The 27,647-nt window shown below is 33.4% G+C and overlaps 2 protein-coding genes across 2 annotated transcripts in view; one reads left to right on the forward strand and one right to left on the reverse strand.

The window, feature by feature from the left end:
* The first annotated feature begins 85 nt into the window (after positions 1-85).
* On the forward strand, positions 86-10,393 carry LOC149423065 (carbonic anhydrase 2-like). The gene is made up of 5 exons (XM_089633043.1): positions 86-101; positions 2,775-2,939; positions 5,386-5,584; positions 6,514-6,580; positions 10,115-10,393. Exons 1-5 carry the CDS (start codon positions 86-88, stop codon positions 10,391-10,393), a joined length of 726 nt encoding a protein of 241 aa, XP_089489169.1.
* Positions 10,394-20,363: 9,970 nt separating this feature from the next.
* Positions 20,364-27,647, reverse strand: part of qm (geranylgeranyl pyrophosphate synthase quemao) — a 32,308-nt gene continuing 25,024 nt past the window's right edge. The window contains exon 8 of the mRNA XM_089632448.1: positions 20,364-25,195. Within this exon, the coding sequence (XP_089488574.1) occupies positions 25,094-25,195 (102 nt within the window). The 3' untranslated portion in view covers positions 20,364-25,093. The remainder of the gene's footprint in view (positions 25,196-27,647) is intronic.

Below are 27,647 nucleotides of genomic sequence, written 5' to 3' on the forward strand. Positions count from 1 at the left end.
GTATCACATCTAAATAGTTAAGCCCACAATCAAAAATCTTTACGCATCTGCCCTTATTATGGACACTCTAATCCTGTCCGAAACGATGTCTAAAGAAGGAGGTAACTCGACATGGCGTAATACATTACTTTATATCAAAAATAAATTACCATAATAATTTTGGTAGTGAAAATCTCAAATCATAATGATTTTTTATTAGTTTTGAACATTAATTATTATCGTACGTATTTTATGGCTTAAGGGGTTCTACCAAAAACAGTCGAATGTTTGATACTATTTGCACTATTCAATTTTATACAATAAGTTTATCCCAAAAATCTGAACCCGTTTAGAGTCCTGTACCTCCATAAATATGGTGCTGTGGTTGTGGTTTGCCTAATATGAATAATTTTAAGGTCATTTCAGCATTGTTTTAAATTAAGTAAAAGCTTTTCGCAGGGCCTTGAGGCATTATTTCACTTAAATGGGGCTATAAACAGCCAACAATTCTGTTTTTAAACATTTGAGGAAAAACAGATTTTTTTATTCTTAATTGATTCGGAGGAAAGCGCCTTTCATAAAAAATTCTTTCGCACCAATATTAAATTGCATTGAAGTTGGTTGAATAAAAATACAAAAACATTCCTATCGTACTAACTTTTGTCAATTTAAGCTGCAAATTGAATGCCTAAGCGGAACCAAATGCGCTTAGAGTATGTTGTGTTCGTACAAACAGGTCTCCAACTCGTCTTGGAAGGAGTTAATAAATAAGTGATTCTTTTAGATTAATAAGGGATTTATTAATACTCCGCGTATTATAAAGGTTACTCTATAGTCGACCTAACTAGTAGTTGGCTAATTGGAATCTGAAACAATAAGTTTCTCTGGGATCCTTCCCACTGGCCCTGGCGACTACTGGCCACTTGCTCCATCTTGCGGACTTCCACGCAAGCTCTATGCACTGCCATCTGTGCGTGTATCTATGAAGCTCTTACTTCCCAACAGAGTATTTTTTTTAAATAAGCACGGAAATGCATAAAATCCTATGAGCTCATGAATACAAGCAAAAAGCTTAAGCTTTAGACTTGATTTCGAGCAATGTCACCGTGATGTTATTCGCAAATCTTAGTTTAAAATTTATGCGTGTGTACACATCACACGTAATATATACTAGTCGTTACTAATAACATATTATTCGCCTGAATTTAAATTTTTATTCATCTTTCAGTTATTATTGAACAACAGAAAAATTTGGAAAAAAGATATTTATGTCTTGTTTACTTTTATCGGTGAAATACGTATTTCAAACGTTGTAAATACTAAGCTGAAAGATTTTAATGATAACGAATAATCTTTTCTATATTTTATTTACAGTTCGACAACATCGCAGGACCTTTCAATATTTCAGATTCATGTGAGTGCACAATACTGTATGACATTACTAACTATAACCCTAACAATCGTTCATCACATATTTACAATTGTGGAACAAATAATATATAAGGCGTCCGGGGGTAAAGTGCGCTAACTTCAGTAGGTAATTATACATGATGGTAGAAATAAAAAAATAAAAATTTCCGTAAAAAGAAATTCATTTTCTCAAACAAAAAATTCAACTTTTTTACCTAAAAACTACCAAACGTTAAAATTTCTAAAAAAGTTAGTTGTACTTTTTACTTGTACTATCATGTAGAATCATCCCACCAAGTTAGCGCACTTTACCCCCGGAAACACTGTATGGTATCCATTCTTATTTTATCAAAGTAAAAAAAACACGTCCATGGCTTTTGATGGAAATTACGTTTAACTCTAAAAAAAATATGTTAATTACGTATTCTAAACAGAAAACGCTGTTCAGGGGTGTTTTTTGGTTAAAAAAGGGGTTTTCGGATTTAAATTAAAGGTTTGGTCGAAATTTTACAATGCTTTTGAAATAAATAATAAAATGGTTGTTTTTTTTCAGATGGTTATGTTTCTGCCTGGGATTACAAAGGTATTAACAACATTATTTTTTTTGTATATTTGTACGATTACTGCACCACAACTAACCCTGCGCCAGTGGAGCTGTGGTATCCTCAATTTAGGGGATTTTATATAATTACCACTAACAAAGTATTTTTATAGTGGAAAAACTTAATAAGTAATTACCACTAGCAAAGTATTTTTATAGTGGAAAAACTTAATGATTGAAACCTCAAATTATAATATTTAATCATTGAAGACAATATTTACCACTTTTTACTATAAACTCAGAAAAAAATTCCAACCAAGGATCTCTTCCTTGCCGGGTAAGTGCTCTTAGCACTGAGCTGATTCGACTATATCAGTTTACGTAATTCTTAACTTATACTTCGACTGAGTTAACATTATCAACCACTATCTATTACCAACATTATCTCCATTTTCAGCCTAAGAATAGGTATAAGTATAAGTCGTATTAGCTCAGTGGTTTCATGACATGATGCATATGAATTGAAATGTTTCCATTCTTTCGGTACCGTGAACCATCTAGAGCCTGGCTTCCTAACTTGTTTCGAGTCGCGATCCCATTTCATAAAAGCCAAGTGGTCGCGACCTCTATCGCGACGGAAAGGGGTTCAGAACCCGCAGCCTTCCGATTGCCGGTCAATTCGGAGATTTTTTCAATTTATATGGGTATTTCAGGTGAATAATTAGTGCTTATAATCATTTGTTATCCTTTGTGCTGTGCATAAAAACCTTGTCTTATAAACGTTAGTTAAATATTAATAATATATAATGATCAATAAATGTATTTCAATATTATTATTATTCAGATCAAGACAACTGGGGTGCCCAGTTCCCTCAATGCGGCGGTTTGCGTCAGTCTCCTATAAATATTGACAAAAGCAAAGCGAGGAATAGGGTGGTCTCTTGCATCAGGTGGTACAACTACAATGATATCCACCCTCAGATGAATATTATCAACAATGGACATACAGGTACGATTTTTTTTAAGGCACCTGTTTAAATTTGATTTTGACTTTCTTGATTGAATTAATGAAATGGAATTTTTGAAGTGGAAACTAACCCACTTCCCGACATCCGATTGTGCTGAAACTCGACAGATAGACTTGTTGACGACAATTTATTTTCGATGGCACCCATGCACACACGCATTTTTCTGAAATTGAATGATATTATAAAAATTTACTACAGTAAATATACGAAATAATTCTCGGTACCATCCAATTAGGATTTGGATAATGTAAGAGCGCAGTTCACTAATTTTAGGGAATCTGTGGAAAGGAGGGTTCAATCCTCAGTCAAACTAAAATAAAAATAAACGTATTTTTAAATAAGTCTGTTAATAAAAATAGATTTATCATAGGAAAAAAAACTTTGTTTTCTCATATATTCATTAGTTAAGATTGAGAACCATTCTCATCCCAGGCGAAAGTACTAAGGTATTAAAAAACCTCCAGACTTTCCCACTGAACGCGTACTCAAAAAATTCAAAGTTCCTACATTAAAAATTTATTTGTGAAAAAGTTTATCATTTAATTAAAAAATTATAAAAAAAAGATAACTACTCATTCATAACTGAAAATCGTAGACTCAATTATATATACCAACTCCAGTGAAATGTGGCAATATCAACAACTCTGGCCGCTAGAGGAATATTAGTGGCCGCTAGAGCAATATTAATACTAGAGGCCGAGTGTGGAATATTAACTTTGTTAAAAATTGGCATGTTGAGTTTGCTAAAAACCGCTATCGTTGTCATTTTTGAAGTGAAACTTCTTTACGCGCGTCATGCAATTTCGAGGACCGGAGTAAAACCGACTCATGACCGTCACGAAAAACCGTGATCATTTCGCTATAGGAGCCTAGCTAATATTATATACCTAGTTTAGGTCACTCTCCAAACTCAGCGGTCTAGAGGCAGAGCGCCCGACTGTCGTCGTGAAGAACCGAGATTCGATCCCTGCTTCAACTATTTTTTTTTTCTTTTTGTGAATTTTTTAATACGAGGAAAAGTGATAAAATGCTCTCGTGCTGCGACTTTTAGATATTTTGACTATATGATATTTTGGTCGAAATATAGCTTACAAATCGAGCCGGTAGAGTCGCTCGGTATTTTGATTAATTATTTTTATTCTGAATCATTAAAATTACTAATTAAGGCCGATAACGACAGATATGACTTCACACTGCCAATATATCTTCGATTCGACCCTATATAAAGCGTTAACGAGATGTTATGTGATATTATTCATTTTCCGTGTTTGAAAACGAAAATTTGCGCGGGACAAGTCAATTGAGGAGTACACGTTGTATACGCGGTTCTCGTCGCGCGAAATACCTCTCCTCGCGGTCTAGAGGCAGAGCGTTCGACACTCGTTATGCAGGACCCGGGTTCGAATCCCATATTTTTATAACTTTTAATTTTTTTTATCACATGCTACTTATAAATATGTCAATAGACAGAAAAAAAGAGAGAATGAAATGAAAAGAGAGAGAGAGAAGAATACTAAAAGTTTCACTTCCGTCGTGCGTAGGCTTGCCACACACTGTATTTTTCGCGATCTCGCTATAGATATACCACTCACGCAGACAGCAGTTTGGTTTTACAAAGTAAAAAGAAACAAGTTCCTCTATTAAAATCATAGACAATACGTGTAATATTCCTGACATCTAAGTTTATGTTGATAATCCACGCTAAGCACGATATTCCAACCAAGCCGAGAACTGTTTTACATGTGTTTTATGATATGTTAATTGTGTTATCTAATGTATGTAAATCAATAATGACTGAATAGCGATATTATATAATATGTAATGTAGAGTGTCTGTGGCGGGCTGTCGGGCTGGAGGCGTGGATTTGATATGTATACAAATTTACAGTTTTATTCCGACTTTGATGAAATGCTTGCTCACTTGACTTTCAAACCAAGAGGAAAGTCACTGTCTGCATGAAATTTCGAAAACTTTGCGTGAAGCCCGGGCAATGCCGGGGACTTCATTGAAAATTAATTATAGGCCGTATAAAAAAAATATAATATATAGATTTTCAAACATTGTTGGGTTATTCGTAACCTGGGAATGTTTGTCTTTCTTTTTAAAAAGAAAAAAAAAAAAAAAAAAAAAAAAATATTTATTTTGCAATGTCGTTCTTCAAACTAATAGTTTCGCATCTCGTCCATTATATTTAGACAGGAGAACCTGCGTGAACACGTTTTAAGATATATTCTGAATGACTAATATTATATTGGGAAATGATCATTTTTTAACAGTATCTTGACAAAAAAAAGCCGTACTGATTTTCCTCCATGTGTAAAGGAATATGGAAATTGGATTTGAATATTGTTTGATTGTATATACGTTAGCAGATTGTGTTAATAAGATCATTGGTATCAATTTGAACTAATAATGACTATTTTCCAGTGGAGGTGCGAGGCCCCTGGGGCAGCGGGGACCCCAGCGAGCAGCCCACCATGGAGGGCGGACCTCTCGACGGCAGCTATGAGCTGGCGAACGTCCACAGCCACTGGGGAGACGTCGACGTGGCGGGGGCGGAACATACCATCAACAAGAAGAAGTACGCCATGGAGATGCATTTCGTGCACTTTAAAAACATCTACGAGTGAGTGGTTATGTCATTTTTCAAGGGCTCTAGAAAGTACTTGGTGTAAAAACACTGAACATACAATCCCAAGAAGTGTAAATCCATACCGATTGGGAAGAAAACTGAAATCGCTCATTTATTTAAATTTTGTGCTGTTTTAACTCGACAGTTTTGCATTTCGTTTTTCTGCAAATTTGTTTAAATTCCGTTTCCATTTCAAGATGGTGGCCGTTTAATGGTACAGTATAGATGAAATCGTCGCGTCGTGTTTATTTGAACTTTCTTATGTACTTTCTTTCTTAATATTATGGTACCTACCTGCCTGAAAATATTTAAAAAAGAATTGTCATTCAAGTCGTTTCTTTTGACAAATAATGTAATTATTTTTTTTATTTTTTTTAATTTTTCATAAAATATAATATGTTTTATAAAATTTGTAAGTATGCATTTACGTGCCTACTTAAAAGTCTTATGATTTCAGAGAAAAAAATTGTTTTGATTTTAAATTAAACAAAATTGGAAAAAAACCTTTTTTGCGTGACGTCTACTAGTTTACTTTTTGCTTTGCACAACAAGTGTAATTTTGATGGGAATACCGCACAATAGTCCCAACTCTTCCCTTCCATTTGGGCATTCCTAATTGGGGTATGTTATGGGGCTGAAGAATGTAAAGAGGGGAAAGAGATGAGAAAATGAGAAGGTCTTGAAATACATACCTGCCTGTTCAGATCTAGTCGCCAAACGCAGCTAGAGCCATTTTAAACATTTTATTGACTACATTACGAGATCATCGAATTGCCGCTTAAAATTCATTACTCTAACTAATAACTTATTTAATCTTCAATTTCCTACCGACCCATAATATTCTCCAGTCATTTAGGGTGCCTTGTGTGGTATTCAATAAAATATTAAATCACGCGTTTACAATGCTTCTATTATGATTACAGTAATGCATCGGTTGCACTTGCATCGGGAGATCCAGAAGCAATCGCAGTGGTTGCATTACTCTTCAAGGTAATATTGTTTATTATTACTTATTAGCTTATTACTAATATTTCTTACATCACCACACTATCAATAGCGAGGTGATAAGTGCCTTAACCTCCAGACTTGGTACTTGACTCTAGCGATCATATTCTTGTTAAAGTATTTCGAGGTCTGGGGTTCTAAAGAAGATCTGAGCTATAAATAACAGAAAAAACAATAAAGTTTATTCTACATACATATGACAATTTATAATTACAATTTGACTGTTTTTATTCGTGAATAAATACTATAATGATGGTATGTTCATTTTATTTGTATGTTGACGAAAAAAATTAAAAATATAATATGGATCTTTATTGAACTGTAGAAAGATAGTCAATTTAAAGCAGAGTATGAAGATCGATAAGCTCGGTCTTGATCCGTGGAAATCGTAATTATGGTCAATTTAAAAATAAAAATATCGTTGCGTTGTGTTGTGTTCGTACAGACAGGTCTCCAACTCGTCTTGGAAGCAGTTTATAATTGAATGGTTCTTTTAGATTAATCAGGGATTTATTATTACTCCGCGTAATATAATGGTGACACGATAGTCGACCTAACTAGGAGCTTGCTAATTGGAATCTGAAACAGTAAGTGTCTCTGAGAGCCTTACCACTGGCCCTGGCGACTACTGGCCACTGGCTCCATCTTGCGGACTTCCACGCAAGCTCTATGCACTCTTAGGCTAGCTTTAGACTTGTAAGTTTTTTCGTAAATTTACGACTTCTAGCCAATGGGCATATTGCATTTTGAAAATCTACGAAAAAACTTACAAGTCTAAAGCTAGCCATAGAGCTAAGATCATTTAATTTGCGCAAGGTGGGTAAGTACTTCCGTTACACATTAAATTAACATAACTCACAGGTTAACCTCGAGTTAATTGTTATTACTTGTTATTTGTTAATTTTATTGTTAAACGGGGGCATTGGACTTCGTGATATTACAATAACCACTATAATTTATGAACGATTTTATAATAATGATAGCATAATGCTCGTAAGTTATAAATACAGCCATTAATTACCCGTTCAAGTCATTAAATTTTGTAGTAGGTACTTCCTCGGTGTCCATTGTTCAGCAGGGCACAAACACAATGGATAAATAGTTTGTTTCATCTCATCACTCAAACTTCCACCGTTCAAGTATTTATCAACTCAGTTTACATAATTTCTCTCCTATTCTGTTTCCTTTCAACTATGAAATTCAAATGCTTGGAGATTACGATGTCAAGAAAGTTTAAGTGAGACAGGAAATGCAAAATGAAAGAAAGGCGTAGATACTTGGCCTAGAACCAGGTCATTTTTTTCCATTCACATTTGTATTGAAGACACGTCTAGTTTTCTTCTTTATTCTATGATCACAACTCACAACCAAAAAAATCTATATTACATGTTAACAAATTATTCTATAAACACGTATTTCTAAGATACTGCATAGAACTTGGAGACGGGGAAACTACGGTTTTATTATTGCTAACTTTCCTTGTCCCTTTTTCTTACCCTCCGCTCTTTCTTTCCTACTCAACTCAATATTTAAACTGTTAACAAATTAATCTGTAAACACGTCTTTATGATGTTGCATAGAAGGGTAACCGGGCAACTCAGGACAGTGGCAATTTTACACGCTCTTGAAGAGTGATAAAGTCAAGAAAAATTATGAAAAAACTAACTTAAATATGTTACGTGGGGTTAGGTTTATAGGCCTTTTTTCATCACTCTAAGCGGGCGCAATTGGAGCAGTCCGATCCGGGCGCAGAATTGCCAAGGCACCAAGCAGCGCGCCGCGCCGTTTGGTTAATAAGTTGAGCAAATTAAATAGGTATTTTTAATCTTAAATTACACTGGACGACATTTATTTTTTTAAGTGCAGTCCCTTAAGCATAGCCAATTTTTTTATATGTATTTAGCATCCATAAACACGAAATGAAACAAAAAAAAAAAATTATAGGTCAGGTTTTTTTATTATTTCAATGTTTTTTTGCATAATTCTTCCATAGTATGACGGGTACTTACTTACAAAATTTCAAAACTAATTCAATTTAATTTTTTTTGCTCCTGATTTGCGCTTGTGAGTATCTTGAGAGTCTCTTTGCAGGGTCCAGCAATAGTCTGCTAGCATAGATGGACTCCACTTTCCTTGGTATCACTTTTCCATAGCCGCAATGTCCTGGTGAAATCGTTCGCCGTGCTCGTCACTGACATCTCCCTTATTTTCGGGGAAAAAATTTAAATGAGAGTGAAGGAAGTGTATTTTTAGTGACATGTTACATCCCATATTTTTTAGGCCATGAGCATTTCAGACACAATGTTGATATAGTCTTCACTTTCATGACTTCCAAGAAAGTTCTCGACAACATTCTTGAAGGCTGACCAAGCGGCTAGCTCGACTGTTCTCAACAGTGTTATAAAATTCGGATCAGTCAAGATTTCCCTTATTTGTGGTCCCACGAATATTCCTTCTTTAATTTTTGCGTCGCTGATCTTAGGAAACTTTTTCTTTAAGTAAATCATGCCATTTCCATCCTTAGACAAGCCTTTAAAAAAAATTCATCAAACCCAATTTGATGTGTAAGGGTGAAAGTAATATATCTTTAGATTTTACTAAGGGAGCATGTTGAACATTCTTCGTGCCAGGTTCAAGGTGCTTTCTAGTAGGCCAGTCCTTGGTCTTTCCTGTCAGAAAACAACAATACTTTGTGTATCCCGCTTGCAGTCCTAGTAGGAGCACTATTACTTTTAGATCACCACATATTTTCCATTCGTATTTTACATATTTAATTTTTGTTAACAGCAGCTTCATGTTGTCATAGTTCTCTTTCATGTTTGTGATATATTCAAATGACATTCGAGCCTAGTGTTGCCATATTATAAAAAAATCAATGATAACTCACGAATAAATATGAATTAATACACATTTTAGTAAAACTTAAAACCCATAAAAACCTGACGTGATAGAAAAAAACTAATCACATATCTGAAATCAGCGTAAAATTTCCTGTCAGATTTGGCTACTTTCGTTAAAGGGACAAAAAATGTGTTGACCAGTGTTATTAATGCAGGTATTGTAGATGGTAGTTCAAATTTGTTCGATTTTTTTATTATTAATATTTACCCGTAGTCCCCTCTCACTCCGCCAAGAGGTCCTACGATACGCGTAGGACCTTTCGGCGTATATAGCAAATACAGCAAGAATATCTTTTATAGTGATTTTACTTGTACACCTGTACTTACCTTGTTTCCGCCTACCTAACTATTATAAGGCAAACAGATGAAAATTTGATTATTCAACTCTGACCGACTCGCACCTGGCCTTCTAAATTCGGGACTGGTCCCAATTGCTCCCAACCGTCTGGAGCTAGTGCTGACTATGGCATCCCCAATTAGGGTATGTTGTGAAGCTTAAGATAGTGGGGAGGGGAAGGATATGGGGAAGAGCAAGGTCGGGAAGTCCCTAAACTCAATCTTATTTAGGATGAAAATAAGAGCCTGCTTAAACCATTTTACAATTTACAATGAATTCCAGCCTTCAAAACATGTGATGGGTTCCGTGGTGTCCATGCTCTCCACGCTGGACAAGGCACAGAAAGGCCAGCTGATTTTCCCGGCAGTGTTCCCCCTGCGACTGGTGCAGGAGCCCAAGAGTCACTATTTCACCTACCTGGGCTCGCTGACCACACCGAAGTGCAACGAGAATGTCCGCTTTATTGTTTTCGAAAAGCCTTTACCTATACCTTATGGATTCGTAAGTATTATAAATGTTTTGGGCCTGGGGCCTTTGGGATGCTGTTTGGAGGGTCTTTAGAGAGGAAAGTAAGGAGTGAACCTGATTCTTGAGGAGACACATCTTGTAGGAGAAAGGAAACACAGAGGTCGGCAAATCACTCCACAGCCAAACTGTTCCGTGGCAACTTAGGACAGTGGCAATTCAACACACTTTCGAAAAGTGATTTATAGTTATTAAATGTGGTGAAAAAAAAAAACTGTCCTATAAACCTAACATAATGTAACCTGTGTAACTTTTTTTTTACACCACTTTTCAAGAGTGTGGTAAAGTGTGTTGAGTTTATCGTAGAAACGACCCGTTCCCATGCGACAAAATGTTGATCGCATACAAAAAATGGGATGCGTGTAAAAAAAATATATCACTTGAAAATAATTTATAATCTGCTCTTTCATAGATAGCACTTATTTAACACGTTGAACGCCATGTAGGTCACCGGTGACCTCATAACGAAAATCGTCATTTTTCTCCCATAGCGCCATGACGGTCACCGGTGACCGCAGTTAATTTTCTTAATTTTCATGGAAAATTTTGGTCAAAAAAAAGGAATGCGTTTTGATGGTCGCCGATGCCATCTGAGTATTTTTTTTTTTCAATTTAAAATGGTAATTTTTCTTCATTTCCACAATGGCGTTCAACGTGTTAATTATTTTAGGAAAAAACACATTTTGCATATTATGCTTTAAAATATTAAGATGAATTAATTGTTTGCGGCTATACATAGGGAATATGAATATGAATAAATAGTTTTGTCCGTATACAAACTCAATTCTTTCAAGAAAGGCATACAAATACATTATTGGATTGAATCAACGATTTTCTTAAAATAATTAAATTACTGCAATCTATGAAAGAGCATGAGGTTGAGGGTATGCCTTAACACTATGGGTACTCTCCATAACTGAACACTATTTGATTAGATATATTAGACTTGACAAATTGAGTCCCTAAGCAATACCCCGCTCAGGGTGGCCTGCTGCAATTGCTAAAGTGGAACCTAAATGACCTACAAATTCTGACATGATTTACTGAAAAACTGAAACAGCTAATCTCCGGCCTAAAAGAGTGGGTACTTTTCAGACAGTTTTTTTTTGTTTTCGTGATTCTTTTTAATAAAGTAATTTTTATTTTTTTCAGGTTAATGTATTGAAGAGGTACACTAATAACGGTTCACCAATAGTCAACAATTTTAGGAACATACAACCAACAAATAATAGAATAGTATATAGACAAAAGTCTTGTAGACTACATAATAAAATTAATGAATAAGCAGATCAGTACAAATGTTAAGTTTATGTCTTAAGACTAAATTCATAACCTTTAGCATAAACTCGAGAGGCCAACCCTCCAAAAACATCTACCTTAAAATACATTCCTGTCACTCAGCGAGCACCCTATGCAATTGTCCTCCAATCACACAAACCGAAAATATCAAATATCTTGGTATATAAAATGGGACAGACATATAGAGTCGGTTAAAGGAAAGCTAAACAAGTTGATTTACTTTTTCAAAAATGTGAGAAATATACTAAACATATTTGATATAAAGAATATATACCTCGCAATAGCACAATCCATAGTGGAATACGGCATTATTGCCTGGGGCTATGCCAGTAAAAAATACATAGACACACTGTATAAAGCGCAGAAAACTTTAATAAAAGTAATACTTAAAATACCTATACTAACACCCACTTCAACCATATTCAAAAAATTCCCAGTGTTGAAGATTCAAAAATTATATTCAAAACAAATACTTACTTTCCTTTACAAGAACCTAAACACATTTAAAACTTCACAAATTTCTCGCAATACTAGAACAAGACATGCACACCAACTACTAATACCAAAAACCAACACATCCTTTGGATAAAAACACTACAGATTCCAGGCTATAAAACTATACAATTCACTTCCAACACAATATAAAACATCTAATCTTACAGAATACAAAAAACACATATGGAACTGGCTACAATCCTTTTAGTATTTAATTTTTAATATTTCACTTTTTTTTTGTTATAACTATGGAAAAATCGATTTTATATTTTAATTTTCATTGTTACTCTGTGTAACTAACTCCACTGTATTTTTTTAGTATTATATAACATTACAATGGAAAAAGTCCTCCACAACACAGGTGAACTCCTAGCGTGGAGGACAATATACTATACCTTTGTAATACAAATATATTTAAGAATAAAAAAAAAAAATAAAAAAAAATAAAAGATGAAATAGCAGTTTCTTTCTTTTTCAAGTGTTCCTGGCTTTCACCCTTAGAGGGTGTTCTAGGCCATCGTTTAAAATTATGGAAAGAGTGAAGGTGGATTTATACATTAATTTTGTTTAAATTGGCAAATTTCAAAATTTTATGGAAGATTGAGTCAAATTCAGACTAAGAAGAGATGAGATATTGAATAGAGGGGAGGCCATTTTTAATAAGGTTTGATAGAAGAGAGGATATTTTTGGTAAGAGGACAACCAAAAAATAAGTGATCTCTAGTTCCCACTTCAAGACCAGAGAATGTACAATCTGAGGAGTCAAGCACAGAATTTTAAAAAGGTGAGAAGGAACGGAAAAATGTTCGTCTGTACAACAATCCTCTTTCGAATAAGTGAGAAATGGGGAATTGTTGAAATCACGGTTTTTATGGGACAGTCCTTTCTATTGAGGCATAGCAGGCTCCCTGGGATTGACTTGATCCTAGGAATGTGCCAATACTCTTTTCAAACATTGCGGGATCTATCTTTAAGAGTGGAAAAAATTTCAGAGAGGGGAATGTGGTTTACGAGACCAAAACAACCGATGACAGCCGAATGTTTGAAGCATTTCAGTGTTTTATTTTAAATTTGTGGTAAGTAATTTGGTAAAGTAAGCCCGTCATCCCACGGGTCGGAAAGGATAAAGGAAAATATATGTAGGAATCGACACAAATCGTGAGAACCTCCGCAGAAAAGTACCGCAATAACTGCGATTCAAATCGTAGCGAACTATACTTTTCTGTGCAGGGTCTTGCAGTACTCGTTTGTCGATTCCTTACCGAACCGCAGGGTTTCGGGCTAACTCATTATAAATCAATGTAATTTATTCATTCAAGGGTTTCTCTATGGTAGTTTTACGTAACCTTGTTTTTTATTATCTTGTTAAGTTTGAATATTGGGATGAGCTTTATGTTGATACGCGTAGATGGCAGTAGTCGTAACACTTGTAATTGTAATTACAAAAATTAGTTAATTGACCAAAATTCCAACAGATGGCCATAATAATTATTAAATATTCTAATCATAAACACACTAGCAGTTAAAAACCCGCTCCGCGGGTTTTTGCTGCTAGGCCCTGCGGGCGACACTTGGTTGGGCTGCGCCCAGATTAAGTGATACTAACAACAGTTACATTTAATAGATAGATATTAGGTCATTCACAGAGAGAGGGTGAGTATATATTGTTAAAACACGGAACAGGAAGGAGTTAATGAATAATAACATGCTCAATTTAGGCATAATAAGAATGACAGTTGTTTGAATAAATGAACTTTTACGTATTTGTGATGGATTATTTCAAATGAAACACTATTATTGACTATGTGTCTACAACTGATATTAACTGTTATGGTACCTAATATAATTTGCTCATAGGAGACTTGCAGTGCTTAAATATGTGTTACAACCGTCAATGTCTATAAGTTGAATCAATATCGTATAGTTTGTCACAACAATTAAAGATAGTTATAACAAAGTTGACTGAAATAACAGATTATTACATATTGATTAATTGTACCCGTGTTTATGGATAAAAGGAGTGTAATTGTGTGATGAGATTAGCAGTCGGTTTAATTAAAAGGTGTGAATTTTACTCCAACTGGTGGTAATTCTTTACCTAAAACTGTTACTGTATCTAATAAAGTTTAAAGTTAGATTGTATATACACCTTCATCAGGAGAGTAAAAATCTATATATAAAGGTAGATTATTACAATATAGCGCCCCTGAGGTGATATCTCACAAAAGCGGCGTTATGCAAATTGTCCAATTAATAAATAAATATAATGTTTACATTTTATTATGTACGTATGCATTGATATACAATGGAAATAGATAAAATAATGTTATCCAATTAAATTTTATTTTATTAAAAACAAATAACTCTTTTAACATCACTTTATTATATACAACCAATACATGTTTCATGAACGAAGTATACACCGAAGTCAAAAATTAAATATAGATTACAATTGGAAAAAAGAAGTGGAAGGAGGGGGGAGGGGTAAGAGTAGGCTGGGTTTATAAGAATTAGGAATTACAATATGAAAGACCAGTTAAGTGGGAAAATATTTAAAAGAGAGTTAATAAAAAAAAATTCTTGTTAATTATAGTATCTACTTTTATAAACATCTTCTCTTATTTCTAAAATTTCGAAATTATTTATTTGTGATGCTTTATATCCTGTGTGAAGTATTTTAAGACCTGAAAAAAAAAATTGCATATAACCATAAAACAATATATTCATAAGACAAATAACATTTAATAACGGTTATTCTAATAAATTGATAGTTGAAATACTAAATAAAAAAATTAAACATATTCTCTTCAAACGGTATTTTTACCCTATTTCTTAAGATATAAATAAACAATGGCGTAGAACTCTGTTTGTGGATAACGATACTTCTAAAATTATATATAAAAACATTCCTGGTACTATTCAATCGGCGTTTTACACTAATAACAGAATGAAGAAATATATTCTTAATAATAAAGATGGCGAAAATCAAACAAAAAATCAGGAGTTTATAAACTCCATTGGGATGATTGAAATTTCTTTTACAGAGGTAGAACCAATAGAAACTTTGAAGTCAGAACTAAAAAACATCTCAGGGTTCTAAATGGAAATAGTGAATCTGAGTTTGCAAATCCTCTTTTGAATCACACTTTCGATAAAAATTCAGGTCTTAAAATACTTCACTCAGGATTAAAGCATCGCAAATAAATAATTTCTAAATTTTAGAAATTAGAAAACATGTCAATATAAAATCAGATATAATTAATAAGCAAAAAAAATTATAAATAATAATGAAAAATGCCATTGGAAAGTTGAAATAAACTTCCAGAAGAAATCTTATTATTAAACGCTTGATGTTCAAGTAATTTTGCATATTTAAATATACGCGCCAGTCATTTGGTTCGTTCTTACACTGCCAGAGGTGTGCTCTGTCGGCCACCTATTGCCGCGGTGCATATCGGCCATATTGAATTAACGCGTGCTTTTTTCGTCAAACGTAATCACGTAATTGTGGATAATTTTCACTGTAATGTAATTAATCCAATGGATTATGAACTTTCTAAAACATATTCTCTTCGATATTATACAAAAATTGTATGAGCAGAAACAATATTTTTGAAGAAATATTGTATTACATGTGGCGATTCTATTTCAGTATGAAATCGTGTCTTAATTTTTAATGTCTTATTTTTTTTGTATCCGGTCGCCTGCAAACCGAAATGAACCTTACGGTTGCTTAAAATTGAGGGGCAGAGTGGTATTTTTTGCCTGCAGACCCCCAATGCAGAATTTATCCGAATCACATAATTTGAATTTGACCAATCAGAGGGCCTACATCGTCCAGACGCTAGGACAATAATACTATCAGATGCTTTTTTATCACTGTAACCAAGCAATTTACTTAGGATCTACAAAAGTAAATTTATTGATTTTGGATAAAATGTTATACTTAGTTAAAACGAAAAGTTACTGGGTTTTTTAAACACAAAAATCAAAGTGTCACTTTATCGAGTATGGTATTATCTACATGTTGGACTTAAAAGTGTATTTTTATTTATTGAATATTCTTGCCGGTTTCTACGGATTAAGAGTAAATTCCAAAGAATTTTGTGTTAAGAATCTGTTATCATAAATGCATTTAAAGAATCCCCTTTTATGTCAGTAGGGTAAACTATTCCGAAAACCACGCCATATCCGGTATGTCTAGGATGTCGTTGGTACATTGTGAAATCTTTCTTTACAATAACTAGGAATGTGTAATCTATAATAACGAAGTACTTCGTGACGTGCGTGGGCACAATTTTTCATCACTGTAAATGAAGGGGCTCCGGCTCCTAAAGGTTAATCTTTTACTTGGGCATGCACGCATTTACAGATTTTATAGATTACACATTCCTAGTTATTGTAAAGAAAGATTTCACAATGTACCAACGACATAATAATAACAATAATAATACTTGGATGACTTGTATAGCGCCGTTTTTGTGCAAAACCACCTCAAGGGCGCTGTCCTAGACATACCGGATATGCCTTGGTTTTTGGAAGAGTTTACCCTACTTTCTGCTTAACCCTTAAATGCATGATTTATTAAATTTTCTGGAAAAAAATATATTTTTTAGATATTTACATGCATATGCAAGGAAATATAAAGAATTTATTTTATTTGTAATTTTTTAATATTTGATTAAAAAAAATTGTTGCAAATTTACAACACATATTTAAAAAAAAAAAATCTTCACTTTGTTGAAGAAAAAGTGACATTTGACATTCGCGAAAGAAAAAAAAGGTGATGCCACTCGATAAAATATATTACCATGAACTTGATAATTCTAAAACGGCATGCATTAACCTTTTCTATGCGTCATTAATTTGTATCACTTCGTTCACACGCGGGGCTATTTATCATCAATCTAATTTATGACTTTAAACAATAATCACGCATGGATTTTAAAATTTGTTTTAAAAAATACGTCGCTTATGTCTTGAATTATCTTTTCAAGTATAAATAAACAATCCGAACATCAATGAGACTTGATAAAAATTCGAAGTATATAATATTCGTAATCTGATACGGTATACCCGGGCGGCCATGTTTATATTTCAAAGATAACGATACACATGCTTATAAACATACCGGAGTAGAGCTCTTCAACTGTGGTGCGATGTAAGTGGTTGATTTATGGGTGCGATGTCGCGTTTGACTGGATACATGAAATATTGACACACTTAAAAAGGTTCATATAATAAAAAATAACTACACTTAAATTTACAAAAATAATGAAATAATTTTTCTGTTATTATGTCACCGTAAATATGTATCACTTAATATATTTTTTTATCGTGATAAATTTTGAAACAGTTCTCAACGCATAACGGCACATTGCACTCTAAGCACATAAATTTAGTAAGTTTTCTGACTTTGGGCTTCAGTGTTGAAGTGGCACAGACACGACACCTTCGACGAGGGTTTGTGTTTTTTGCTGAAGGGGGAACTTTAATGGGCATGTGTTTGGAAACAATTTTCGATGATAAACGCATCGGGTAATCTCTTGATGTTGTGGGACGTAAAATACTCGGCAAAGTTTTGTGATATTTCTCTAGTAATTGCTCAATCACAGCCATTTGGAAATCAGCCAAACTGACTTTTTTTGATGTTACAGTTTGGTATATTATGTGAGCATTTAATAAATACAAATCAATTATATGAAATGCAACTTTCCTGTACCATTTGAGTGACTTCCTCATACAACTTAAGTTGCTTAGCATCATATCAGCTTTGTCTACTAGACCCATGTTCTTGTTATAGTCTAGAACACATTGTGGTTTTAAAATGGGCTCTCCTGTCGATCTATTTATTTTTCCCGATGGTCCAACAGAACCATCATGAAGAGTGGTCAGCATGTGGATTTCACGCCTATCGTGCCATTTCAAAGCTAACAACGGTGATTGGTGCTTTGATTGGATTTCCCCTTTCTTCAATTTAACAAAAGGTGCCATGCCTTTCCTGTTTTTCCGAACAGTGCCACAAGCATTAGTTTTTTTTTCGTGTAAATATTTAAATAAATTTGGACTAGTGTACCAGTTGTCGCACCACAAATTATGACCCTTTCCGAAATAATCTGACAAAAGGGTGGTTACAACGCCTCCCGAAATACCAATACCTTGAGTATCATTTTTTTCTGTATCAGAACCAACATAAATTATAAAATCGAGAATGAAACCCGTCATGACGTCACACATCACAAACATTTTTATTCCAAATCGGTGACGTTTAGATGGAATGTATTGCTTGAATAATAGACGGCCTTTGAAAACGATGATGCTTTCGTCAATACATAGATTTTCATGGGGCATCATAGTTGATTTAAAAATATTTCGTGTGTGGTCAACAAGAACACGTATTTTATGCAGTCTATCAGTAGGCGTTTGAATATTACTATCACTAAAGTGGAGCATCTGTAATATTATCTGATAACGGTCTCTGGGCATTGTCTTTCCAAATATTGGTGAAAAGATTATGGGGTTCGTACTCCAATGTTCCTCGATAGCTAAGTGTTTGTTCCTAGTCATGGCAAATGTTAACGCAATAAAAACGTACATTTCTGAGACTGTTGTATCAACCCATTTTGTAACTCTCGATTTTGCTGTAAAATCCATCGTCCTAACTTTATATTGATAAAATTGATTTGTTTCATCAACAATTTTTGTCATAATTTCTGTATTCAAAAAATGTTCAAAAAACATAAGTTCGGGCGTGTCTTCAGTTAACCTGGTATCTGGATTGATACCTGATGCGAAATCGTCGAATTCATAAATAATGGGTACGAAAGGGCCGGCAGTCCACAGATTTTCAACCACTTCTTCTCCTTCTTCAATGTTCATTTCGGGTTCAGAATCATGGCTTTCATGTATTTCAGCATCTTCGCAATTATTATCGACGTCACTGTCACTAATTTCAAAATCTGAATCTATTTCTAAAGTAGCACCAAATATTTCTTCGTCATTAAGACCACGACCCGACATTTTGTATTTTGGCAATAAAAATACTTTCAAAAATTGATAAAACGTCAAACTTGTACAACTTTACACTTGATTTTTCACTAAAAAAAAGTTTTAACCACGTATCTTTATTTGAAAATAATCTAACACTGACGAAATTTTATATTTCTTCAATAGTTTGAATGAATTTATGTAACTGAACTTATTTTAAAATATGATAAATCAGATGAATGTACACTGTAATTAAAAAAGTTCATATCCACGAAAAAGCAAACAATAATTCGATAAAACAATGTAATCTACACGGCGAGCGTCTCTGTTTGAGAATCTTATAAAATGCGCCTGCGCAATAACGTGTGTAAAGACGCGGGAAGAATTCAAACTGATTCATTTTTCGCTCCGAGTTGGAAGATCCCTTCAAATCTTTGTATCGATGATTAGGATACGTATTATGGATAAATATCGTAAGATGTCAGTAGTGTAAAGATGTGAGATTTTTTAAGAGTATAAGTTTTACCGTGCTCAAGCATGTTTCATACCCATAACGCCGAAGAAACTTTGCGTCGCACAGATGTGCCACCCGCGTACAGGGCATGTACAGTGCGTCGCAGGCGTGCGTCTCCCGCAGAGAAAAGGTTAAGTATACACCAAAGAGTTAAAGGTGGTTTGAACGGTATGTTGCAGTTTTACAACAGTATGCATTTAAGGGTTAAAACTAGACCATAATCACCATCAATGGCGGCTCGTGACTTCTGGTGTACTAGAGTGCTAATATTACAAAAAAATGGCATTATTTTTTTTTTTTTTTTTTTTTTTTTTTTTTTTTTTTTTTTTTTATTTATTATTAATGTTGTTGTAGCCGAAAACGTCTTCTTTTTTTTTAGATAATTCAATTTTTGTATGAAGATTTTCAGAAAATCCGTGCGCCACAAGGCCAAACTAAAATTTCCTGAAAATTAAATTTTCGAAAAAAAATCGTTTTGGACCAAACAATATGAATAATGTGGAATTTTTCAAACTTAGCACTCGATCACCGTAGGTTCAAAACGGACTGGGTCGAAAATGAATTCATGAAACTTAGGGGACAAATACAAAAGATTGTGACTTTCAGAAATAAAACACTGATTAATTGACTTACAAGTTTTTAATTTCAAATACCCTACGACAGCTACAATTAAAAATAGCAAACACAATTAGTTAAATAAGGTAACCACAAGTTAAGTATCGATTATCACAAACAATTATTTACAAATAAATATTTTTGAAAACACAAATCGGTGGAAAATATTCTTAACAATATTATGTATATGTATAAAGTGTGGTAACTTCGGAAGGTGATTTTCTACATGATGGTTGAAGCAAGAAAAGGTGAATTACTTTAATTGGTTTTTTTTTTTCATAAAAAAATTTATTTCCAAAAAATTTTTGTCTTATCCATATGAATAATTCAACATTTTTACCTGAAACTACATTACGAATTTCAAAAAAGTTATTAAACTTTTTTATTTGTACTATCATGTAGAATTACCACCCGAAGTTAGTGCACTTTGTCCTGGACAACTTATATAATGAGTAGAGATGTGCCGATTATGACTTTCGCCGACTAGCCGACTAGCCGATTAGTCGGTTGTAATAAGACCGACTAGTCGGCTAAGCCGATTACGGTTTCGGGGATAGTTGTAGGTACCCTGAAATGTCGCGCATGGCCAAAGTGTACCTCTGCTGTCCCGCAAGTTCTGTTTACAGTGAGAAGCTGTTCTCAGAGGCCGGAAACATATATGAAACAAAAAGAAATCGATTGCTACCAGAAAGGCAAAAGCTTTAGTCTCCTTACATCATAATTTACCCTTAATTAAAAAATATAAGTTATAAAAAATATAAGGAGATTATGATATTTTTGGTTGTCACAATTGTGACTTTGATTTGATTAGATTATGTAGGTATGGTTATAAGAAATATGTTTTTTTCATTTTTTTTTGTTTTTATCAAACAGTTCATGTTTAGAATTTTTGGATATATATATATATAATATATACATATATTACTGTGCATCTTGTACATACAATCATGATTTAATACATATAACTGAGTTTGTTAATTGAAAAAATCTACTTTTTATTTTAATAATAAGAAATACTTATAAATGTTCATTGAAGATAAGAAGATATTATGTTGTTTTTTATGTTAATTAGGATAGATACTAATTTTGTTCAATAAATGTCATAATTATGTTTTCTTTACAAGCAAGTAATTCAAAAAGTGATTACCAAAGGAAAGATTGCTTTACATTTTTTAATGTATAAGACTGATTATAAAAAGAAAATATATATAATCAAGGTTTTTATTTCATGTAGTTCCCCCGCATTCATATTATTGAGAAATACATACAACGTAAGAAGCCGGATAGTCGGCGCTCTTTGCCGATTAGTCGCCGACTAATCGCCGACTACAATAGTGGCCGGATAGTCGGCTTTACCGACTAGTCGCCGACTAGTCGGAACATCTCTAATAATGAGACATATTTGAAACACGTCACTATATTTAGAATTTTTAAATAATATACAATAATATATTCTCTGAAAGTTGAAAACTAAGCCTTTCTACAGCCAGGAAATTTTCATACATCTTTAACCAATCGGGAAAGTGTGCTATTTCTGTCACCAAATGACAAGTCCTCATAAAACTCGTTCTATCTCCTTTTCAAAGAGATATAAAAAGAGAGAACACCAAGCTTTTTCTCAACATTTAAAGTTTTACCATAGGCACTCCCCAATAATTTGAAATAATTCTATAAAACAAAACTGCCAAGCAGTATACCTTCTTTTTTTTAATAATTATTTTTATATAAATTGTGACAATAACATTTTTAATATGTTTATTTAATCAAATGTATTTTTTTTTTGTTTTGTATAAACTGGTAAACAAAGTTTACAAAAAAAAACCATCTGAAACTTTTGCTATGTTTGCGTTTTAATTTTTCGATTCTATTTGAAGTCGAATGTCAAGTGCAGTGGCGGCTCGTGACTTTTGAGTGCTAAGTAAATATTAGCACTCAAACTGCTGCCACTGGTCAAGTGGGAATATTTCCAAATAAATCTATATTCTCATAGAGGTTTATAACTACCATAATGCTATAATGTCCAGACCAGAGTGGTTAATAAACTTAGGTACTATTAACATTACTAAAATTAGATTAATATTCAATTGATGACGCTTTAATGGAAGACGTGATATTTCTAATCATTATACAACTTACTAACTCATCATTAAATGGTTACTGCAAGGATAGGCAGTGAAGGAAGAATAAATTACCACAAGCCTGCACCTTCCTAAAGCAATGCCCAAACTGACATTCAAGATGGCCGCCGACCTTGTTGGATTTTTGTTTATTTACTAAAATTCCAATCCCCGATAACATAGCCAAATTTGAAAAATATGAAACTGTCAAACAAAACCCCTGAATAAAGAAATTATTACAATTATATAACTAAAAAAGCAGAAAGATAACATAATATAAACACTGATAGGTATGTACATAATAAACACATTTTAAATCAAAGTATGTTGTAACACAATAAATTAGGTAAAAAAAATAACAGGACAAAATTTAAAAATATATAAAACTACACAATTATTGGTAAAAGCTGGAGAACTAAATAATAGCTTTACATATCTTTATAGAAATACAGCTGGAAAAGATTATGTATTTCCTATATTATTTTATGACCAGCATAAATCATTTAATTCAACTAGAACGGAATTCATTAAGTACACACTAGACAAAAGAAGCATACATAATTATTTCATTATATTTTTGCATAATGCGTAAGAGTCTTGCTTTTATTGAAAAACCAAACACCTTAACAAGCCACGCAAGGTTTAGGAGCTGCATTGAGGATTAGTCTCACTAACAATATTTATGTATGATTATGTAAATTAATAATATTTATCTGCAAGGCTGTTACTTTACTTTAGAATTATTATTATCTTAATATGTATGTAGTAGAAAATCTGAAGCACCAAAAAATTTCCAATTGAGTCATCAGTTTTATTCTGTGTGGAAGTTCTGTCAATGCAACTATTTTCAGTTGGCATTGTCATTTCCAGCAAGAGTAATGGAGCTTAGAAATGTCTACTAACTTCAAAAGTCGATATACAAAATTGTTTTAAATCTCAATTTTTCATGATAATTTATAATAATCTTTTGTTTGCCGGTAAAAAACAACAAACTTGCAGTAAGATTTGAAGAAACACTTTACAGAAAGCAAAGCATATTTAAGAAAATTTAATAATTAGTATTTTAGCTAAATCTCAGTTTGAAAGCTTTGTACTTAGCGAAGGGGATAACATAGAATATATTTTTAAAATTATGTAGGTATACCAGTCAGGGCGGAAATGGCAGTTCGCTCCAGACGCCAAGTTGCCAAGGAGCCAATATGTCGATAATACCTAAGAACACATCGCCCTTAAGGATATTTTTCACAAAAACAGCGATATACAAATCTTCCAAATATTATAAATTACAGTGATATCTACCTATCATCTGGCATTTGTTAAGGTGCCCAACGTCTATATTAAAAAGACATTAAAATTTAAAAGCGTTGAGTCGCTGAGTGTAAAAATAAACCTAGCACCAATCTACGTTGTATTCATCGTTCAATACGTTTACGAGTATGTACCTACCTATATTTTGTGTGAACAAAAAATTCAGTGTGAGTAAACAATGCAAATGCAGAAAACAGCACTGTAAAATGAGATATCTACAGGCGCTATTCTTCCAGCCGTTTCGGCTATGAAATGTACACTATTAACTTTCATTGTGTGAATATAAGCAAACGTAAAAACGAGATAGATGCAGAAAATAGCAGTGAAGAACGAATTACCCATAGGCATCGAACGGAGCGAATATTCTAATGAAAGAGTGAGACCATGCTATATGAATTCACACTGCTGTCTTATTCTTCCAGTGATTTCGGCCTGCCAAGGAACGAAAGAACCAAAATCAATTGAAAATACTACACAGATGGTGTTAGTTCTGTTTACAGCTCGCGTACGTGTTCCATGGCATGTCGACAAACAGTGTGGGCTCCACTACTTCAGTAGGAATACTGTACTCCACAAAATCATTTCTATAGCACTTCTTCCCGAGTAATTTGCAGGACTGTCGTAAGCGATTTTCGTGTTTAAACTTAGTTTTGAGGAGGGGAGCCAAAATTTTACTAGCGCCAGGCGCCATTTGGCTATGCGCCAGCCCTGGTTCCTACCACATAATATCAATGTCCAAAAATTTGCAGTAATTCTACAGTTTTTGGCCAAAAGTTAATCATAATAGAATAGATTTCATAATCTTTAATAAATCTACATGACATGTGACAATTTAAAAAAAATATATTAAAAGTACGCTACAAAATATACGCATTTATATTAAGAAATATACATTATGTAATACTAATACATTCTACTTAAGTAAGAGATGAATTGACAAATTTCAAGAGTACAGTTAATTCACAAGCCAAGTTCAAATACACAAAATATTATTCTTCTTCAAATCTCACGTAAATTAACTACATTATGCATAGACAATTTGCATCATTAACATCATTACTTTAGTCATAATGATATAAAGGGATGTTATTGCAGATCAATTTTGGTCATGGCCTATATTAAGCAAATCTCAAAGAACGAGTACTTATTACATACTTTAATTTGAATACATACACAAATTAGAGCATCATAGTGGGAAGTGTCAAATACCAAAATGAGCATATTTTTTTGCTAATGAGAATAAAACCCTTCTTCCGAAATTCACTACCCCTTACACATTACGAGACATCCAAAATGCATACCATAATCTACACCTACTAAAAGCCAATAAAGTGTTGCACGGCGTGCTAATAAATACTTATTGTCTGAATTGAATACAATCGGGGATAATCTGATCTTCATTCATTCCTCCATCGTTGTCTTCATGGTGTGGGTGTCATCATTCCAACTCAATAAGTCATCAAGGAGGGAAATGAGCAGAGGATTGCCTCCGAGATGTTGCACCTGAAAATTTTGGAAAAATTAGATTGAAAACATTCTGAATGCAATGTGAAAAATTCGTATATCTGTGGCCCAGAGGCAGATCGAGGTGGACTGTGTGGAAGAAGATGGGAAGATGTAAGTAACGGAGAAGAATGGTTAGGGACCAGAGTCGGTGAAAAAAATTGTGCAGGAGGACAAACCGCACCCTGAGATATAATGCAGTAATGACAATGGTATCCATAAATAAACCACTCACTAGATCGATTCAGTCTTTTTGACAAACAAATTGGTCCTCTATTTAACCATAGATATGCCAATATATAAACAGTACAATTCTCCTTCGGAGCTTCCTTATTAGCCTAAAATATTTAAAAAATGTTTCAAATTTCATAATATTACCTCAAGATAGGAAAATGAAAAACTCAGTTACATGGTAGCATTTTTATTTCAGTAGGACAATAAATTGTAGATACAGGATAAATCATTAATGAATAAGGTAGAACGATTGATTTCTACCTTACCCATGTTTCATCAAAAATATAGATTAGTAGTTCTGGGAACAGCAGAATGGCATTCAAAAAGTCCGTTTCTAATTTTCTCTTAGTCAATACATCAAAAACAAAATTGTCTATGAAATCATAAGATTTGTATGTAGGTACTTAAAGACCTACCTACTAAATTATAAACCATAAATATTTTAACACATTTCAGGCGGGTATTTTTTGTGCTGGCGCTATGCTGTCTCTGGGCGAAAATAAAGGTCCCGCGCAAATTTCTTTAATTTGTTTTAAATCGCTATATCTTCGAAAATAATTAAAATATTTTAATAAACAGTAAATATAGTAACATACCCAAGCTATAAAAGTACTAAACGAAAATGTAATATTATTTGAAATGCAACTCAATTAACCTTGCATTATGTTTATTACGGTCCGCCTATCGGTATTTGCCCATACCTGCTTTCTTTAAATACGGCCGACATCTCTCGCTCACTTGCACATAGCAGTTGAGGGGGGCAGAACAGAGATAGAGATTCGAATCGGGTTTCACGGTCATAAAAACCATCATTCCAGGAATTGAATTATTACAATAACAAATAATATACTATCCTGTTGTCGAAATACCGATGTAAACGAAAGGCACGAAGATAAATATAAAAAGAAAACTTGCATTACGATTTGATAATTATTTACATATAGTTGGGACCTTTACAAAGAGATTGGTATATAATATCCATATAAAAACATTGAATAATTCCGTCTTTTCTGCCATTGAAATGATGCCGGCGCAAAAGGTAGAATTACCCTGCCCGCCGTTAAGCATCAATCGACAGAACGGGTAGAACTACCTTTCTCTGCCAAAGTGTGTTAAGTAACAATTTTTTTATTTCAAATAAGGAATTATACAATTCGTCCAAAGAAATGTCACCTTTTCACATACAATTCTTTTTCTTGTGTGAATTCACGATCATGTGAACTCTGACAGGATAAAAAGATAGAACAATAAAGACAAACAAATTTACAGACAGATGAAATACCAAATGGTCGAATTAAAACAGGATTTCGCTACGCTCAGTCAATTAATAAATAATGTTTCAAAATTTCAAAAGAATGTTTGAATATTTACAGAAGTTATCCTTTCATCTTAAAAGTTCTGCCAGCACTTATTGTAATTAGGAGATTTAATGCCTTCGAATTAGTGAGAATGACTTGACCTTACATTCTGTTACTTTAGGATGTTAGAAGTGATTTCAATTTCCTTACATACAACTATATCATTTACTTCAGATAAAATTATTATACAAAATACTATCATTAATATTATTTTAATTAACCTAACATCACAGGTCCCCTGACCTTTGTTTCTGAAGAGGAAGTTGACCCTTGTTCTTTTAATACACCATCTATAAACATAAAATAATAACATTGTATATTTACGTAATATTTAAACTATTCATTAAATACTATGATTTATTACTGAATTAATAAATATTATCATACCATCGTAGGTCATTGCCTGGCGGTTGTTTTCTTCTGACACTGAAGTACTAGCTTGTGTTCCTTCAATACATCTTCTACAAACATAAAACAATATCATGAAACGATAACACATTTAAAGAGTAATATAAAATACTATAATATAGTATCCATTGCTTCAGAGTTGATTGTTTTGTCAAAGAACTAAATCCTTGAGTAGAATTATATTAATCTTCAAAACATGGACTTGAAATAAAAATTAAAATGTAATACTTACAAATAATAATATAAATACACTTCGAAATTTCTTCTGCGTAATATTAGGCCATAGGACTATAGTGTAATCTCCTTTATTTATGGTGCTTATAGAGTCAAATGGCTTTTTGACCGAGTGTAGGTACATGCAGAATGGGTGGAGCTTCAAACTGAAATGTTAGATGTCACTACTCGCCAAACGCCAATATGTCGCTGCTTACTATTTGGCAGTATTCAAATCA

This window comes from Hesperophylax consimilis, chromosome 6, assembly GCF_061612785.1.
Source record: "Hesperophylax consimilis isolate HC1 chromosome 6, BYU_Hcon_1.0, whole genome shotgun sequence".
NCBI classification, from domain to species: Eukaryota; Metazoa; Arthropoda; class Insecta; order Trichoptera; family Limnephilidae; genus Hesperophylax; species Hesperophylax consimilis.

Excerpts from the sequence above, each read along its gene's own strand:
- LOC149423065 (XM_089633043.1), top strand. Across the intron at positions 2,940-5,385 it reads TATCAACAATGGACATACAG|TGGAGGTGCGAGGCCCCTGG; the intron begins GTACGATTTTTT and ends ACTATTTTCCAG. Across the intron at positions 5,585-6,513 it reads CACTTTAAAAACATCTACGA|TAATGCATCGGTTGCACTTG; the intron begins GTGAGTGGTTAT and ends TTATGATTACAG.